The 16,418-nt window shown below is 50.2% G+C and overlaps 2 protein-coding genes across 2 annotated transcripts in view; one reads left to right on the top strand and one right to left on the bottom strand.

The window, feature by feature from the left end:
- Window positions 1-16,418, bottom strand: part of LOC139673816 (zinc finger protein 850-like) — a 554,262-nt gene that overhangs the window by 276,841 nt on the left and 261,003 nt on the right. The window lies entirely within an intron of this gene.
- Window positions 2,342-3,271, top strand: LOC139674267 (olfactory receptor 14A16-like). The gene has a single exon (XM_071560460.1). It carries the CDS (start codon window positions 2,342-2,344, stop codon window positions 3,269-3,271), a length of 930 nt encoding a protein of 309 aa, XP_071416561.1.

Genomic DNA, 16,418 nt, shown 5'->3' with positions numbered 1-16,418 from the left:
TCAGTATCAGAGTGACCTTTCTTTCCTAGTCCATATTTGTCATCATTGTCTCTTTGTTTTCTAACTGGAATCTGGGGACACTTTCTCAGTTATGTCCCTCAGAGGGACCCATTAACAACAAAAGAAAGTTTAAAGTTTGATTCTGACTTTGGTTTCTCAAGAGGTTCCTGCACCTTTCCTCAGGGTCTGATGTTCAGGGACACAGCACCAAACCCCCCAGAGGGCCATTAAATGCCCTGGGCTGTTGCTGTGCTGCTGAGCTGGGCCGGGCTCCTGGCACACAGGGAGCTCCTGGCAAGCGGGCAGCGCTGCAGAGAGACAGCTCTGCCCAGGAGCAGCTCCTGTGCACAGCCCAGCAGGGCTCAGGGCACTGCCTGCACACACCGAGGGCAGAAAAGCAGGGCAGAGAGAGGTTACACACAGTCTGGGGTGTGAGGGAAGTTGAGAGGAAGATCCAAACATTAGGAATCTTTCCAGGCTTTCAGAAGGTAAGTCTGCATGAAGGGCAATGTATGTGCAGTCTGTGGGAAGATCTCCCAACGCTGGCACATCCCACAGCCTGGGGGGTTTCTAATGTGGGATATCACAGTGTCTCTGGTGCTGAAGAGGAGGATGTGCTGCAAAGCAGGGACTCTCTGCTGCACCATCCCAGACACATCCCAACAGGGTTTCCTTCTCCCAGGGATGGCTGCAGGGTTTGAATCCAGGCTGTGCCACCCAGGCTGTCCCAAACTGTCCTGCAGAGCAGGGTCCTGCACCCCAGGGTGCTGTGCCAGGGCAGGAGCTCTGCCACCTGCCAGGGGCAGCTCTCAGCTGGTCTGGGGAGCGCCCTCAGTGCTGGGGGAGAGGCTGTGGGTGGAAAGAGCAAACCCGGGCAGGGCAGTGCAGAGCAGTGCAGGGCAGTGCAGGGCAGGGCAGGTTAGTTCAGCTATCAAGTTAGAGTTTCATAGGTGAGGACTGCTTACAGAACCAGAGCACTGCAGGATATTTTCCAGGGGATACTTCAAGGAGAACGTGAAAGGAGGGATTACTATCAAGCTCTCAAGCCACATGCCTGCTGGTTTATGTTGCAGACGGAACTCTGAGGAGCTGCACAGGGGTTGAGAACAAATACCTGGCACTACTGGTGTCTGGGAGGTTGCACAGCTGGCTCAGGGTGACACTGCCCTGAGTGCCCACCTGGTTCTGCCCTGGCTTCTCCCAGCCGGACCCTCAGTGTGCATTTCCTTTTTACTCAACTTGCTCATGTTGCTGGGGTTGTTTCCTCCTTCTCTCAGTCAGGTTCACTGGGAATGGGAGTTCAAGCTACAGAGTCAATCACTGATCCTGTGATCCCCCTCAGGCAGGTGGGTCCCTGGCAATGAGACATTCCAATTTTCCTCTGACCTGTGGGGCTGTCAGTAGTGAATTCTGTGTGCCTGGAGAATGAGGTGTGTTTCCCAGAATCAAACCCCATTGTCAGGACACTTGGCTCTTCTCTGAGATGTCCTTCCAAGCTGGGAGCTGCCCTCAAGAATGCAAATCACCTTCATAGCACAATTGTGTTATCTGAAATCCCCAGTGCAGAGGGGCAGAGATGCTGTGCCCATCCCAGGAAATGCTGTTGAGTTGGTGAGATGAGCCACGTGTGTCCTTGAGACCTTGAGCCAGGCTGAGACACTGAGTGGTCTGTGATGGATCTCTCTGCTCTCAACAGTGTCTAGTGGAATTTCAGACAAAAATGGGAGTGTGATCACTCTCTGTCTGAGGAAGGCCCAAGTCCAGGGCAGCTGGAAGAAGGCAGAGGGACAGAGCAGCTCCCCTCACTCTGCACTAAGCCACAGACATTGTCCTGTTTGGGAAGCCCTGCTCTGCTCTTCCTCAGGGCAGCACAAATGCTGAGGGGTTCTGACATCCAGGAAAACTCCACAGGGAAGATGAGGGGAGTCAGAAACAAAACACCCAAACCTCTGAAACTGTCTTCTGGAATCCTGAAATCTTCTCAAAACTGGGAGTGCAGATGCCCATGAGAACTTTTGCTTTAGGAGCAGTTTCATCTGACACAGCTGAACACCAGGATGGGCCCTGCCCCCACCATGGCCATGACCCCACTGGAGCAGAGCAGGGCTGACCCTCACAGCCAGTGGGCAGAGGGGCTGCTCCTCATGGGAAATGTAGTGAGCACCAAGCAGGGCTCCAGCCATGGATATGAAGCAAAGTTTCCTGAAAAAGGAAAAGTGGGGAGCGTGAGCAGAAGGGAAAGGGGTATTGGGATATGGCTGTGATTATTCTCAGAAATATCTCATCTGATTTGTCACTGTTATTTCCTCCTTGGACAGTGCCCCACCTCCAGAAGCAGCAAATGCCCAACAGCAGCTCCATCAGCCAGTTCCTCCTCCTGCCATTGGCAGACACGCGGCAGCTGCAGCTCCTGCACTTGTGGCTCTTCCTGGGCATCTCCCTGGCTGCCCTCCTGGGCAACGGCCTCATCATCAGCGCCGTAGCCTGCGACCACCACCTGCACACCCCCATGCACTTCTTCCTGCTCAACCTGTCCCTCACAGACCTGGGCTGCATCTGCACCACTGTCCCCAAAGCCATGCACAACTCCCTCTGGGACACCACAACCATCTCCTATGCAGGATGTGCTGCCCAGGTGTTTCTGTTTGCCTTTTTCATTTCAGCAGAGTATTCCCTCCTCACCATCATGTGCTACGACCGCTACGTTGCCATCTGCAAACCCCTGCACTACGGGACCCTCCTGGGCAGCAGAGCCTGTGCCCACATGGCAGCAGCTGCCTGGGCCAGTGGCTTTCTCAATGCCCTACTGCACACAGCCAATACATTTTCCCTGCCCCTGTGCCATGGCAATGCTCTGGGCCAGTTCTTCTGTGAAATCCCTCAGATCCTCAAGCTCTCCTGCTCACACTCCCACCTCAGGGAACTTCGGCTTCTTTTGGTTAGTTTCTCTTTAGCTTTTTGCTGTTTCATTTTCATAGTTTTCTCCTATGTGCAGATCTTCAGGGCTGTGCTGAGGATCCCCTCTGAGCAGGGACGGCACAAAGCCTTTTCCACGTGCCTCCCTCACCTGGCCGTGGTCTCCCTGTTTGTCAGCACTGGTATGTTTGCCTACCTTAAGCCTCCCTCCATCTCCTCCCCATCCCTGGACCTGGTGGTGTCAGTTCTGTACTCGGTGGTGGCTCCATCACTGAACCCCCTCATCTACAGCCTGAGGAACCAGGAGCTCAAGCATTGTCTCAGGAAATTGATGATTGGTTTCTTTCAGAAATAATGAAGTACCAGTTTTCTTCTTAGTGCATTCAGAATGTAACTCGTTACAAGCCCTGTCGGCTTTTAGTCAAGTGTCCTCTTTTGTGTTTGTTTTATTTCTGGTAGTTTTTCTTTTTTCTTTTCTTATTAAACATGTTTCCATAAAAGAACGTTATGTCTAAATAATGATTAATGTTACCACAATATCTTCAAGTCTCCGGATATTCAGTTATTGTTCAAAAGTCATGAGTCCTGTGATTTTCAATGAAATAAACTTCCCTGCACTGACTTTTGGTGTCCAAGATGGTTCCTAAACCCTTCTCTGTACTGCAGGGTCAGTGCCTGCGTGCACAGGGGGAGGGAAGAGACTCCCAGCATAGCAGGAAAACCAGGGACAAGGGCACTTGCTCTTTCCACATCTTTTCTTTCCAGCTCCACACTCTCCTTCTCAGCCCTTATGTTTGTGCCAGGCCCAAGTGCTCTGCCAGCTTGGTCACATCCTGCTGCATGTCCATCCTGGGAACAGTGGCAGGGACAGCTCATGGACACTGCTGGGACACAGCTGGGCTCCACAACAGCAGCTCCATCAGGAAAGGGGTTGTCCTGAGGGCAGGGCAGGAAGGCTTTGCTCCTCTTCCAAAGTCACTGTCAGGAATGTGCCCAAGGAAGTTCCCTGGCAAGGCAAATCCCAGTGCCCAGTTGCAGAGTGTGAGCGTGCAGGATGTGGGCTTGTAGCAGTTTCCTTGCACAGCCAGAGGTCCTAGGACAGACTTGAAGGACCAGCAGAGCAGGGTCTGGGCTATGTCTTTGTTCCCTGGAGAGCCTTGAAAGGTGCCCCACAGCAATTGTCACAGACCAATTCCTGCAAGCCCCATTCCGAGCTCTGTCCTCTCATCCCACCTGCAAGAGTTGGTTGTGTCTCCATGAAGGGATGTCAAGGTCAGAGGTCCGTGTTTGCTTTGCACTTCAGCATGTCTTCTGTATGTCCCTGTCCTGCCTTCTGGCCTGCCCCTTTCCCTGCCCAGCAGCAAACCAGCCTGGCTGGGCAGCATTTCCCCTGTGCAGGCAGAAAGGGCTCTGGAGGCAGGAGCAGCTTTGCCCTCCAGCAGGCAGCATTCCTGCCCTTTCCCAGAGCACAGAGCACAGCTGGGCAGTGGGATGCAGCCAGAGGCACACACACCTCCATGGGTCACCCCTCTGAGCTGCCTGAACAGCTTCAGTGAGCACCCAACAGAGAAACAAATGCTCTCAGTCACAGGTGTCCAAGCAGGGCAGAGGGGACATGAAGATTAAAGGAGATAAAGAAGGTAAAGGGAAGAGTAAATACTGCCATTGATAAAAGGGACTGGGAAATTCAGACATCATCCATGGAGTTTTTACTGTTTGAAATGAGGACTCTCCACAGCCCTCAGAAAATCTCCTCCTCCTCTCTCTCATGACCTGCCCCATGACTCTGTTGGGAACAGCCTCATCATGGGGCTACTGGAGGAAAACTTGCAAACCTGCTCCAGCTCCACCACCCTGAGGGTCTCCTGGCTGGGGACAGCACAGTCTCTGCTCCCAGCACTGTCACTGCCATTTCCTGCACCTTTGGCACATACCAAGTGTTTCCTGCTGGTGGCCACATCCCATGACCAGCACTGGACTGTTTGCCAGCCCTGCTGTCTGCAAGACTCATGGACTGGAAGGGTTGTCTCCAGCAGAGCCACACCCTGGCTCAAGGGAGTTCTGTCATCCACAGTCATGGTATCCCTTTTGTCCCACACACTGTTTGTGGCCCTGACTTTCTGCATCACGTCTTCTGTGGTCTGGTCGAGGTGCTGGAACTCTCCTGCAGTGACACCATGACACTCTTGCTCTGCTTTCCCAGCCTGATTTTTAGCTCCAGTCTTCCTTTTCCACTTACAGGAGCATCCTGTGTGTGCTTCAGAGCTGCCATCCTGGGGCAGCTCCTGCCCAGCACAGGCAGCCACAAGGTCTCTCCACCTGCTCCTCTCACCTCACCAGGGCCACTGTTTTCTGCAGCATCCCCATCCTTTCCCAGCACAGCCCTCCTGGGGTAGTTTGACACAGCCCTTGCTCTACATCATCCTCAGGCACCTGCTCACCCCCCTCACCTACAGCCTGATGGCCAGAAACATTCAAGGGCAGGGAGGCACCAGGGAAAATGCTCAGGACAGCCATGGAGTGCTCAGAGAGACCATTGGAGTGGTGAGTCTGTAGGAAGAAATCCCTCCTGCCTCGCTTCTGAATGACCCCAGGGAACTGGAAAGGCCTGTGTTGTGTGGTGGGCACTAAACTGGAACTGTGGGATATGGAAAAGGCCTTTGGTGCCAGGGATATTGAGCAGGCTGGGCAGGGTCATTGTGAGACCTCTCTCAACCCCTTGGGAAAGGCCAGAGCCATCCCAGAGATTCTCAGGGACTTGGGAAAGGCAGGCATGACAGCAGTTTGCAAACGGGGCAGGAGGGAGGATTGGGAGAGTTCCAGACTGGTCAGACTCAGCACTGAAGGGAACACGACAAGTTCTCCTGTAGCCATCTTCAGGCATGGGAAGGACAAGGGAAGGATTGCAGAACCCATGTGGAACGGAAAAGAAGGGGATGTTGTGCGCCCAGACTTTAGGAAGGCCTTAGACATGGTCTCCTGTGGTCTCCTTATGTCCAGATTGGTGACAGCTGGTCTGCAGAAATGGAACATGTGATGGGTGGGAGTTTGACTGAATGAAGAGTGTCAAGTTAAATCCATGGTACAAAGTCTTCTTGGCAGCAACTTCCTGGTGAGACCCATCAGTGATCAGCCCTTGACCACAAATGCAGAACATCTTTATTATCTCTCTGTCCAATGGGACAAACTGCATTTTCAAGTCCTTTGTGAATGTTACCAAATTTCAGGGAGCCCTTGCGCAACCTGTCTTGGCTTAAAGACCAATATTGGAATGGGAACTCCAATAAAATGAACTCACTCCCCTTTTACTCACCATCAATACAAGAAGACAAAATACAAGGACATGTAAGTGAAAAAATCAGTTTACTGGCAAGAAATATAGAAGCAAAACCAACACTATCAAGAGTGCAAATCAACAACACAGAGAGAAATCACTTCGTCTCTCCTCCCCCAACTCCCATTTGTGTACAAATAGAGCAGGGATCAACATGTGCTTCCAATCCCCCTTTTCCCCCCTTTTATGGGTTTGGCCAGATGGGCCTAAATTTAGGTGTTAAAGATCAGCTAGGCCTGGGATTGTCAGCTGACTTGAGCTGGGCTGAGCTAGCTAACAGCTGACTTCTTCTAGCCAATGATATTGTATTCCATACCATACTACATCATCTCAAAGGGTGTAAAACCCAGTGTGTGGGAGTGGCTTGGTTAGTTCCATCATGGCTGCACTAAGAGGAGGACGTCTGGCAGCTCCTCTACTATGCTGGGCCCTGCTCTGGCTGCTGCTGCTTGCATTTTGTTTGAGTTCAGGGAAGTAGAAATATTTTGTTGTTATTCTTTCTCTTTCTTGCAGGGTGTCTTTTAGAGTGCTTATAGATTTAGAGTAATACACTTTGTATTACTGGGGAGTGGGAAGTTATGTCTTGTTATACCACACATAACTTGTGTAAGTGTGTGTTATATTGTAGTTTTCTCCTAACTTTCTCTTTTCTGTATAAATACATGTAGTTAGTTTCAGCATAAACCTGGTTTGAGGGGGTTTTTCCTCTCCCTCTTCTTTTTACCCTTAGCTGGTTGGGGGAAGGAGGAACCCTTTTCCCTCTGTCTCGGACACTTTGCATTTTGACAGCTTAACCCAAGACACCCCCGGGGAACAAAGAACAAAAAGCAGGGGTTTAGGAGGGGCAGGTCCTGTCTGACCAACCTGTTCTCTTTTTACGATCAGGTGACCCACCTGGTGGATGAGGGGAAGGCTGTGGATGTGTCTGTCTGGACTTCAGCAAGGCCTTTGACACTGTCTTCCATAATATACTCCTGGAAAAGCTGGTAGCCCATGGCCTGGACAAGTGTACCCTCTGCTGGGTCAGGAGCTGGCTGGAGGGCCGGGCCCAGAGAGTGCTGGTGAACGGAGCTGTGTCCAGCTGGTCACCAGTGGTGTCCCCCAGGGGTCTGCGCTGGGTCCAGTCCTGTTTAACATCTTTAGTGATGATTTAGATGAGGGGATTGAGTCCATCATCAGCAAATTTGCTGATGACACCAAGTTGGGAGGGAGTGTCGACCTGCTGGAAGGCAGGAGGGCTCTGCAGAGGGATCTGGATAGACTTGAGAGATGGGCTGATTGCAATGGGATGGAGTTCAACAAGGCCAAGTGCAGGTCCTGCCCTTTGGCCCCAACAACCCCCTGCAGCGCTACAGGCTGGGCACAGAGTGGCTGGAGAGCAGCCAGGCAGAGGGACCTGGGGGGACTGAGGGACAGGAAGCTCAGCAGGAGCCAACAGTGTGCCCAGGTGGCCAAGAAGGCCAATGGGATCCTGTCCTGGATCCAAACTAGCATGGCCAGCAGGCCCAGGGCAGTGACCCTTCCCCTGGACTCTGCCTTGAGGAGGCCACACCTTGAGTACTGTGTTCAGTTCTGGGACCCTCAGTTCAGGAAAGAGATTGAGGGGCTGGAGCGGGGCCAGAGAAGAGCAACGAGGCTGGAGAAGGGACTGGAGCACAAGTGCTGTGGGGAGAGGCTGAGGGAGCTGGGGATGTTTAGCCTGGAGAAGAGGAGGCTCAGAGGTGACCTCAGCACTGTCTAGAACTGCCTGAAGGGAAGTTCTGGCCAGGTGGGGGTTGGTCTCCTCTCCCAGGCACTCACCAATAGGACAAGGGGGCACGATGGGCTCAAGCTCTGCCAGGGGAAATTTAAGTTGGATATTAGAAAAAAATTCTTTACAGAGAAGGTAATCAGGCATTGGAATGGGCTGCCCAGAGAGGTGGTGGATTCACCATCCCTGGAGGTTTTTAAACGCAGATTAGACATGGCACTGAGTGCCATGATCTGGTAAAGGGACTGGAGTTGGACCAAGGGTTGGACTTGATGATCTCGGAGGTCTTTTCCAACCCAATCGATTCTATGATTCTATGATTCTATGAAAACCATGGGAAAGAGGGGACAAAGCAAAATCCGAAAACTATCTCATCCAAGGCAAGTTCTGCTGCTGAAGCAAATGCTGACTCCAGAGGGGCCCAAGCAGCAGCAGAGCTGTGACTGTGGTCCGTGTGGCACTGGGAGGAGGCAGCGGGTCTGCTGATCCCATGCAGTTCTGGGGTCACAGTGGCCCCATGGTTCCTGAGGTTCTGAAATGCCTCAGTGTCCCTTTTCTTCCATGAGGCTCTGCATGTCACAATGGCCCCTTGATTCCCTCAGATATCTCACTGTCCCCATGCTCCTTTGGTTCCATGAGGCCCTGTAGTGTCACAATGGCCCCTTGATTCCATGATTTTCTGCATCACAATGACCTTTTGGTTCCATGAGGTTCCACTGAGTCCCAGGTTCCTTTGGTTCCATGAGGGCCCCCAGTGTCACAGTGGCCTTTTGTGTTCACACAGTTCCTCAGTGCCAGAATGGCCCCTTGATTCCAAGAGGTTCTGCAGTGTGACAATGGCCCCTTCAATCCACGAAGCTACAAACATGTCACAGGGTCCCTTTGGCTCCATGAGGCCCCTCAGTGCCACAAAGTCCCCTTCATTTAATGAGCTTGCCCTGTGTCACAATGGCCCCTTGATTCCACAAGCCTTCACAGTGTCCCTGTGCTCCTTTGTTCCCACGAGGTTCTGTAGTGTCCCTTGGCCCCTTTGGCTCCATCATACCCTGTAGTGTAACAGCAACCTCTTGATTCCATGAGATTCCTGAATGTCACAATGACCTCTTTAAAGTAAGGAGTCCTGGGATTTGGCACGGAGTCAAAGATGAGTCCTTATAGAGTTATGATCAATGCTCACTTTATTTACCTAAACACTTTTATCACATATTTCTTAAACATGTGGATAGTACAGGCACATCATTGGTTAATAGCCAGTGTGCATGTGCCTCACAGCACAACCTGATTGGCTCCTGCCCCCAGTACACACGCCTAACCTGACATTTCAATTGGTGCTTCCTTCCAAGTCATGCGCCTCTGCGTCGCTGTCCCTGCCTGTTTCACGAGCTCCTGCATCTTGCTGCCCGTCCGCTTTAGTTGTTTACTGCATATTTGTCTCCTCTTGAAACTAGCTCAAGGACACAGTGTCCTTACAGCTTGCACCAAAGGCTGGGTTGTGCATGCAGGCCTCTAGCAGCATGCCATGGCCTGGGCTGTTCAAGTATTTCTCTACAAATCCCCCTTTTTCTTTTTGCACAACCCAGGCCTGGTTGTGCCTTCAACAATAATCGTTTTACACAACTTAAGGCACAGCTAAGCACAAGCAAGCAGATTAAAATGGTAACTAAACACATAACACTTTGCTTAAGTAAATTTTGTAGCCTCCCAGTAATGCCCAACTATTCGAGCCAATCACTGAAGGGAGAAGTTGAAACTGATGCCGAAAGGGTTTTTGTTCTGATTTTCACATTTTGTAGATTTTAGGAACACAGTAGTTGTAGATTTTTAGAGGGTTAATATTTCTAACAGTCTAAGTTTAATGCCTTTCTATCACTACCCCTGTCCCAGAACAGGGAGCTCAAATTCCTTTAGTTAATTAATCTTGTTTAGACTCCTTTCCAAGGTAAAGAGCTGAAGGATATCAGAAGGCCCACAGAATGAAACATAAACACAGGTCAGAGTGACCCAAAAGCCAGAATTGGATGAGCTCCAAAAGACCTTTGTGTGCCTGAGGAAGAAGAGCTGATGAAGACAGAGGGTCCTGACGACCCCAGACCCAATTCCAGGGGGTTGGACCAGGGGTGGGACTGGGGCTGAACTGAGAAATGTGTAAAGCAATGATTGGAGGGATCTTATTATAAAAGCCATGGAAACAAGAACTGGGACACATGCATGTCATCCTGTATTCCTGTGGGCTGTAGGCCCTGTGTTATTAAAGGACCTTTACTTTTTATCTTACCCTACACTAACATGGCTCAGAGTCCTTTTTTTGGGGGGAAGGGTCATTCACGGCATCAAAACTGTCAATTGTCGAAAACCTTCCTGCAGTTGCTCAAGGCTCTTGTGTACAGATTGGGAATGATCAGACAGATTCATACAACACATTCCTTCAAAGTCTTTGCATCCATGGCTTTGAGCTAACAGCAGGAGGTCTATGGCCGCCCTATTTTGCAAAACTGCATGTTTGATGCTATTCACATCAGTGGTCAATTGTGAAAGGATTTTTGATGTTATGTTTAGTTCCTTTGCTGTTCAACAAGCCAATTGTTGAATTAACCTTAAAGATTTCGCAGTGCCTATTCCAGATACTATGGATGCAATGATATTGACGGGAGTGCTCCAAAAGGTCACTTGGCTATCACACTTTGACCCAAGCTGGTACACTGATCGTTTACTACGCAATGCCCTGGTGCAGTTCCATAGGTTATCATCCAACATCTGAGATACGGTAGGTTTGAACAGAGTAAGTTTACCAAGATAGCAAGGGCCTCCTACTGGATTACCAGGGATACCAGGCCATGCTCTATCCCCACAGATCAAAACCAATCCTCTTGATAAGGCCAGTCCTATAGTATTGTTTCCTCAAACGTCGGAGTACAGACATTTTGGAGGACAATAGCCGTCTTCTTTAATCTCTTTATAGATGGAGGATCTCGGTGATCGAACACTACTGGAAATTAATTGGGTGGCAATTTCTTCATTTCCTTTAAACTGCACAGCTCCAAAACTTGGGGGTGCTGATGCAATGAGATCTAACCCTTGTGGTTCTACCATAGTCTTGTTTAGTGCTATAATCAATGCGCCTTGCCACCAAGAGGTGTAATTTTGTGCAGATATTGGTTTGGTGGCTTTGGCCGTGGTATCGTTCATTGTACACAATGTTTCATTCTTTACATATCCCTTAAACCATTCACGGGCAAATGTTGGGACTCCTATTAAACATGTCCTAAACAGGTCTCTGGGTGTTGCCATAGAGAGACAAAAGGAATCTTCTCCAGTTTCGTTAGCAATAGTAACCAAAATGTTGCTATTAGGCTCTATTTTTTGGAGGGTTGTGGCTGTACCGGGGCTAACTAAGATCCACAACAAGCACATACGACAGAAACAATTGATGATTTCTTTGCCCATTGTACCTGCAACAAAGCCAGCTTCAATGCAAATATTTGTTGAGCTTGCTCAAAGTCTTGGGAATCCCCAAAAGTTGCGAGATTAACTTCTTTAACTGGGATATTGTAAAGAGTTCCAGCTACACCATAAAATTCAGACAGGCTGTCTCCATAGCACCTTTCACAAAGGCTGCCCTGGGTGGCAATTGCTGATGTGTGACACGATATTATTGCTTTACATTTACCACACTGTATCTGTAGCAGCAAACGCTCTTTACAGGCGGGACATACGCCATTACACCATTTATATATTTCTCTGTTTAATTCCCACACTCCACCCGGTCCCCCATCTCCAAGGGTCTTTAAAGTCATGACACGAGGGTCTATGCTGAAGAGGCCTGGTATGCTGGTGGATTCGGCCACTTCCTCAGCCAGCTGCTGTATCACTCGTTGTCGCTTGATGTGTGGGCAGGCTTATCCAGAGATGCGGCAGCTAAAGCAGGTCGAGTCCATTTGCTGGGCACCCACACAGGTCCAGTATCTGTGGAGACAGAACTATAACCTCGTCCAGTGAATAACAGAGGCTTAGGATCTACCCACTGACCTGTTTTGAGTCCTTGTATGTTACTTGTACCTCCTGTATGGGTGATATTTGCTGGGAGCTATAGTGTAACTGCACTTGCACACTTCTGTATGCTCCGTCACCGATAAACATCTCTGTAGTAACTCCTGCTAAAGGGTCTCCGGCGGGACAATGGCGAGCAGCTTCTAGTTGCACAAGCCATTTCCATTCCTTATGCCAAATTATTTGCTGAGAGGGTGTGAGTAAATAGCTTGCAAGATTTTTACAGTCATGAGGGCTATTAGTATCTGCTGTGAAGAGCCAATCTAACACTGCACGCTCATTCTCTGGTTTTATTCCTCCTTCCTTTAGAGTCTTTTTTGCTTGTTGCAGCACTTTCCAGTCATGCTGCTCATATTTTGGTGCATTATTATCTACTATAATGGGGCACACTACAAAGTCAGCAGCTGACCATTCTTCTTCCAGCACAGCATCTCGGACAAAGCCGGTCCATCGGCCCAATCAGGGCTGTCCGTTACTCATCGGTGTTGTTTCTCTGGACTTCCGGGGGGGCAGACAAAGTGCTCCTACTTCCTCATCCCCTGAGGTCAGAGAGGGGGCTCGATACATTTGAATAGTAGACGGTAGCGTTCTAGGCAGTGATCGTGGTACCTTTGCTTTTTCTTCAAGGGCTTTCATGGTTTGTCTATTCGATTCAGACATCTGTTCTAACAACTCCTTCATCTGCTGTTCCAATGGAGTCAGTGTCCGTTCTTGTTTGCCTCTAGACCTCCCCACAGGGGTCTCAGGCTCTTCTGGTGGAGGTGGAGCAGCAGGCGGAACCTTGGGATGGCAGCTAGGACTGCCCACTTCAGCCGTGGCCCCAGTAGTCACTTCCATATTGTTCGGAACTTCGCTTGGAGCCGTGGGTCCGCTCACTTCCTCATCAGAAGCTGCTGCACCACAATCGGACAAGAACTCGCTCACAGATTGGTGCATCTTCCCTGTCATACCTTTCACAGCAAAGCCATTTCCCTCTATTCCTAGAAATGCCCTCCAGCTCTTTCCGTGCTCCGCCGCCAGGAGCGGGGGTGTCGAAGGCTCAACCCGCTTCTCCCTTTCTGGGGCAAGTACAGTAACAGCTGCAGCTGCCACTTTCAATTCAGCTTTCATAACTTTTAGCGTGTTAATCACTGTTCTCCACGTTCCCTCTAACCCTGCCTTTTTTAGCAATTCACTGAGCTCCCTCTCATTCCAATAATCTAACTATTCTAATTTTCTTCTTATGTTGGGCCAGGCATGAGTAACAAAACACATTTTTAGCAGTTGTTGCCCCTCTGGAGTGTCAATGGATACACCAGAGTATTTCTGGATGGCCCCTTTCAACCTCTCTACCCACTCCATCCAGGTCTCATTCTTCTCTTGCTGCTCTTCAGAAGCCCATGGCATGTTCTTAACCCTGGAAGCCGCCTCACTCATACCTTTAATCAAGTATATCCTATAATTCATCATATTCTGTCTGCCCTTCATCGTGTTTTGGTTCCACATTGGCGGCCTAATGGGAACCTTTTCTTCTCCTCTTGCACAATCATAGGGATGGCCTTGGTTCCAAACCCTAATTGCTGCCACTTGTATCATTTCTGTTTCTTCAGTAGAAAACAAGATACCTGTAATGGACTGTAACTCATCCCATGTGTATTTGTTTGGGCCGAGGAACTGATCAAGCTCCTCGGCCAGCACAAGGGGATCCTCCAACAACTTTTTCATGGTGGACTTAAACTCCCTTACTTCAGAACTCGTGAGAGGAGCACCTACAAATCCGATTCCCCCTGGGACCCCTTGCATGGGCACTTCTCATAATGGATACAATTCCCCTATTTCTACCGCCACATCGTCCCCTTTGCATTCTTTTCAAGCAGCACTACGAGTGACTGGCTGTCAAGGTGGACTGAGTTACTGGACAAGGGGTTGGATTAGGATCTGCTTAATAGCAGGGTGAACAAGATGGGCTAGGGTTCCTAGATGGTTTAATCTTAGGTGACTCAGGGATCCCTCCCCACTCCTCTTCCCCTGAATCCTCCTCAAATCTCAGGTTATAAGGTGGAGGATTGGGAGCCCCTTCTCCCAGGAGATAGTTCAATGGGTCCAATTATCATTCTTTCTCTTATTCTTTCCCTTTCCTCTCTTATCACTTCTGTCATTTGCATCTCCACCCTTTCCCAATCACACCACAAACACCCGCACTGATTTCACCCAACACGCAGCGTATACAATTTCCTGATCCCCAATATCACACTTCCTTTTCACATACAGATTCAAGGCTTTACGCAACCAAAACTCACTCGATCCATATTCTGGCCACATCACACCGTCACTCCGAATTGGCTCTCTCACCCCTACCGCAGTACAATACTCTATCATTTTGCATTTCCTCAAGTTCTTGGCCCATTGCACCTTTTCCCACCCATCTGACATCCATCCTAACGGACTATCGTATGGTATTTCTGTTAATCCCTTTCTCATTCCCCTTTCCCCTTGCCTTCTCCTAAACCCCATTTTACTCCCACACCTTCCTATTATTCCCCCAATAGCTGACACACACACTCACACTTCACATTCACCCTCACACCACCACTCAAGGACCTGGCCTCAGCCCGTGTGCCTGTGGGTAGGTACCCCCCCACCCCTCGCTGGTGATCTCCTGGTGGGTTGTGCCTACCCACAATGGGCCTTCCTCAGCCCACCCCTGCTCCGCTACGTCTCCATCCTTCGCCTACTACTGGCATCGCCCCCTCCTGGTTGCCTTCCCTGGATTTTGGGGAACACCCTCAAAGACCAGGACTCCACCCGCCAGTCCCTGGAGTCCCACCCCTGGGGTACTCAACTGACCTCCCGCAGCGATCAATGGAAGCTGTCCCTTCTAGACCTCAGAGACACCTCCACCCAACTGTTCTCCACCAAAAGAAACAGACACAGACACACAGCTTGTCCCAGGTACCACCAGCCCGCTCCAGGACAGCCCGTGGAGACCCGTCAATCTTTATTAGAATCCCGAGGATGGAGTTTGGACAGTCCACCCTCGGAACCCCTCAGGGACCACTTGCCCTTTTTCAGGTTTCCCCCCTTCTCTGGACCATCTCTTGGACCTCAAACCCAGGGATTGGGTCATCTCCCCGTTCCCCTCCCTTCCTGAAGGAGCTCACACAGGCACCACTGTCCACTCACTTCACCTCTTCCGTGGCCATCACTGGGATGCAGAACCGCACCTAGAAGGGCTCTGCACTCACTGAGGGACCAGGTCTCCTCTCATCCACACTACATGCACTCCCCTCACTTTAACCCTCCCACCTTCCCTTTCCCAGAGACCCTGGGAATTTATCCCCTTCCTACCCAATCCATCATCATCCGTCTTCCTGGTCTTTTATCTTCACTGGATCCAGACTTTAGTTTAAAATAATTTCCTATTTCATGCCAGCAGTCTCAGGTTCTCAGTTCACTTCTGCTCCAAGAAGGAATTTGGGTCCCCGGACCGCCGAATTTGGCGGGGCACACCATGCGGGTCCTCTGAATTCCCAGTCAGGGCAGTGGACTTTGGATCCCAGATGAGCCCCCACCTGCGGGAAAAATCCCTCGATCCAAAAATTTAGAGGCAGAATTCAAATAGAAGTGAAATAGGAAAAACTTATTTAACAATGTGCACTGGGGAACTCTGGGAAACACCTGCAGCAGCTTGGCTAGCTCACTAGAGCTGCTCCAGGAGCCCCTGAACCAAAGAGAAACTGTTGCTTTTATACTGTTGTTTCCCCGCCCTGTTCCTGCCCCTGGGCTGGTCCAGTCTTTGGATTGGAGATCTATTCATGGCCAATTTTTACTGTGACATTAATTGTAACTGGTGGTCCCGTTGCCCTTCCAACCCCTATCCCCAGCTGCCTGGACCCTGGCAACAGCCCCTGATTGGAGCTGTTACCTCACAGCCTTCCCGCCCTCATGCCTGGCTAAAGTGATAAACCCGGCCTCCCCTCAAACCCTTCCACACTCCCCCCTTTCTATTACCCTTTATTAATTCTTTATTAAAACATGAAACTGTGTGAAATTGAGAGAACTGTGCAAACTGTAAACTATCCAAAATATTCAGCAACTCAAACACTGACTTGTGACCAATTCCCAATCCATTTTTTTACAATTCAACATCAGATCATCCACACTGGAGAATGGGCCTCTACGTGTGGGGAATGTGGGAAGGGCTTCTGCCAGAGCTCCACCCTGATCCACTACCAGCAGATCCACACTAGGCAACGTCCTTATGAGTGTTCCGAGTGTGGGAGAAGGTTTCAGACCAGCTCCCATCTCCTCGTGCATCAGCAGACGCACACGGGGGAGAGGCCCTTCTGCTGCACCGACTGCGGGAAGAGATTCAACCAGAAATCCATCCTT

Source organism: Pithys albifrons, chromosome 7 (assembly GCF_047495875.1).
Source record: "Pithys albifrons albifrons isolate INPA30051 chromosome 7, PitAlb_v1, whole genome shotgun sequence".
NCBI classification, from domain to species: Eukaryota; Metazoa; Chordata; class Aves; order Passeriformes; family Thamnophilidae; genus Pithys; species Pithys albifrons.
This window is presented reverse-complemented; position numbering and strand designations above follow the sequence as displayed.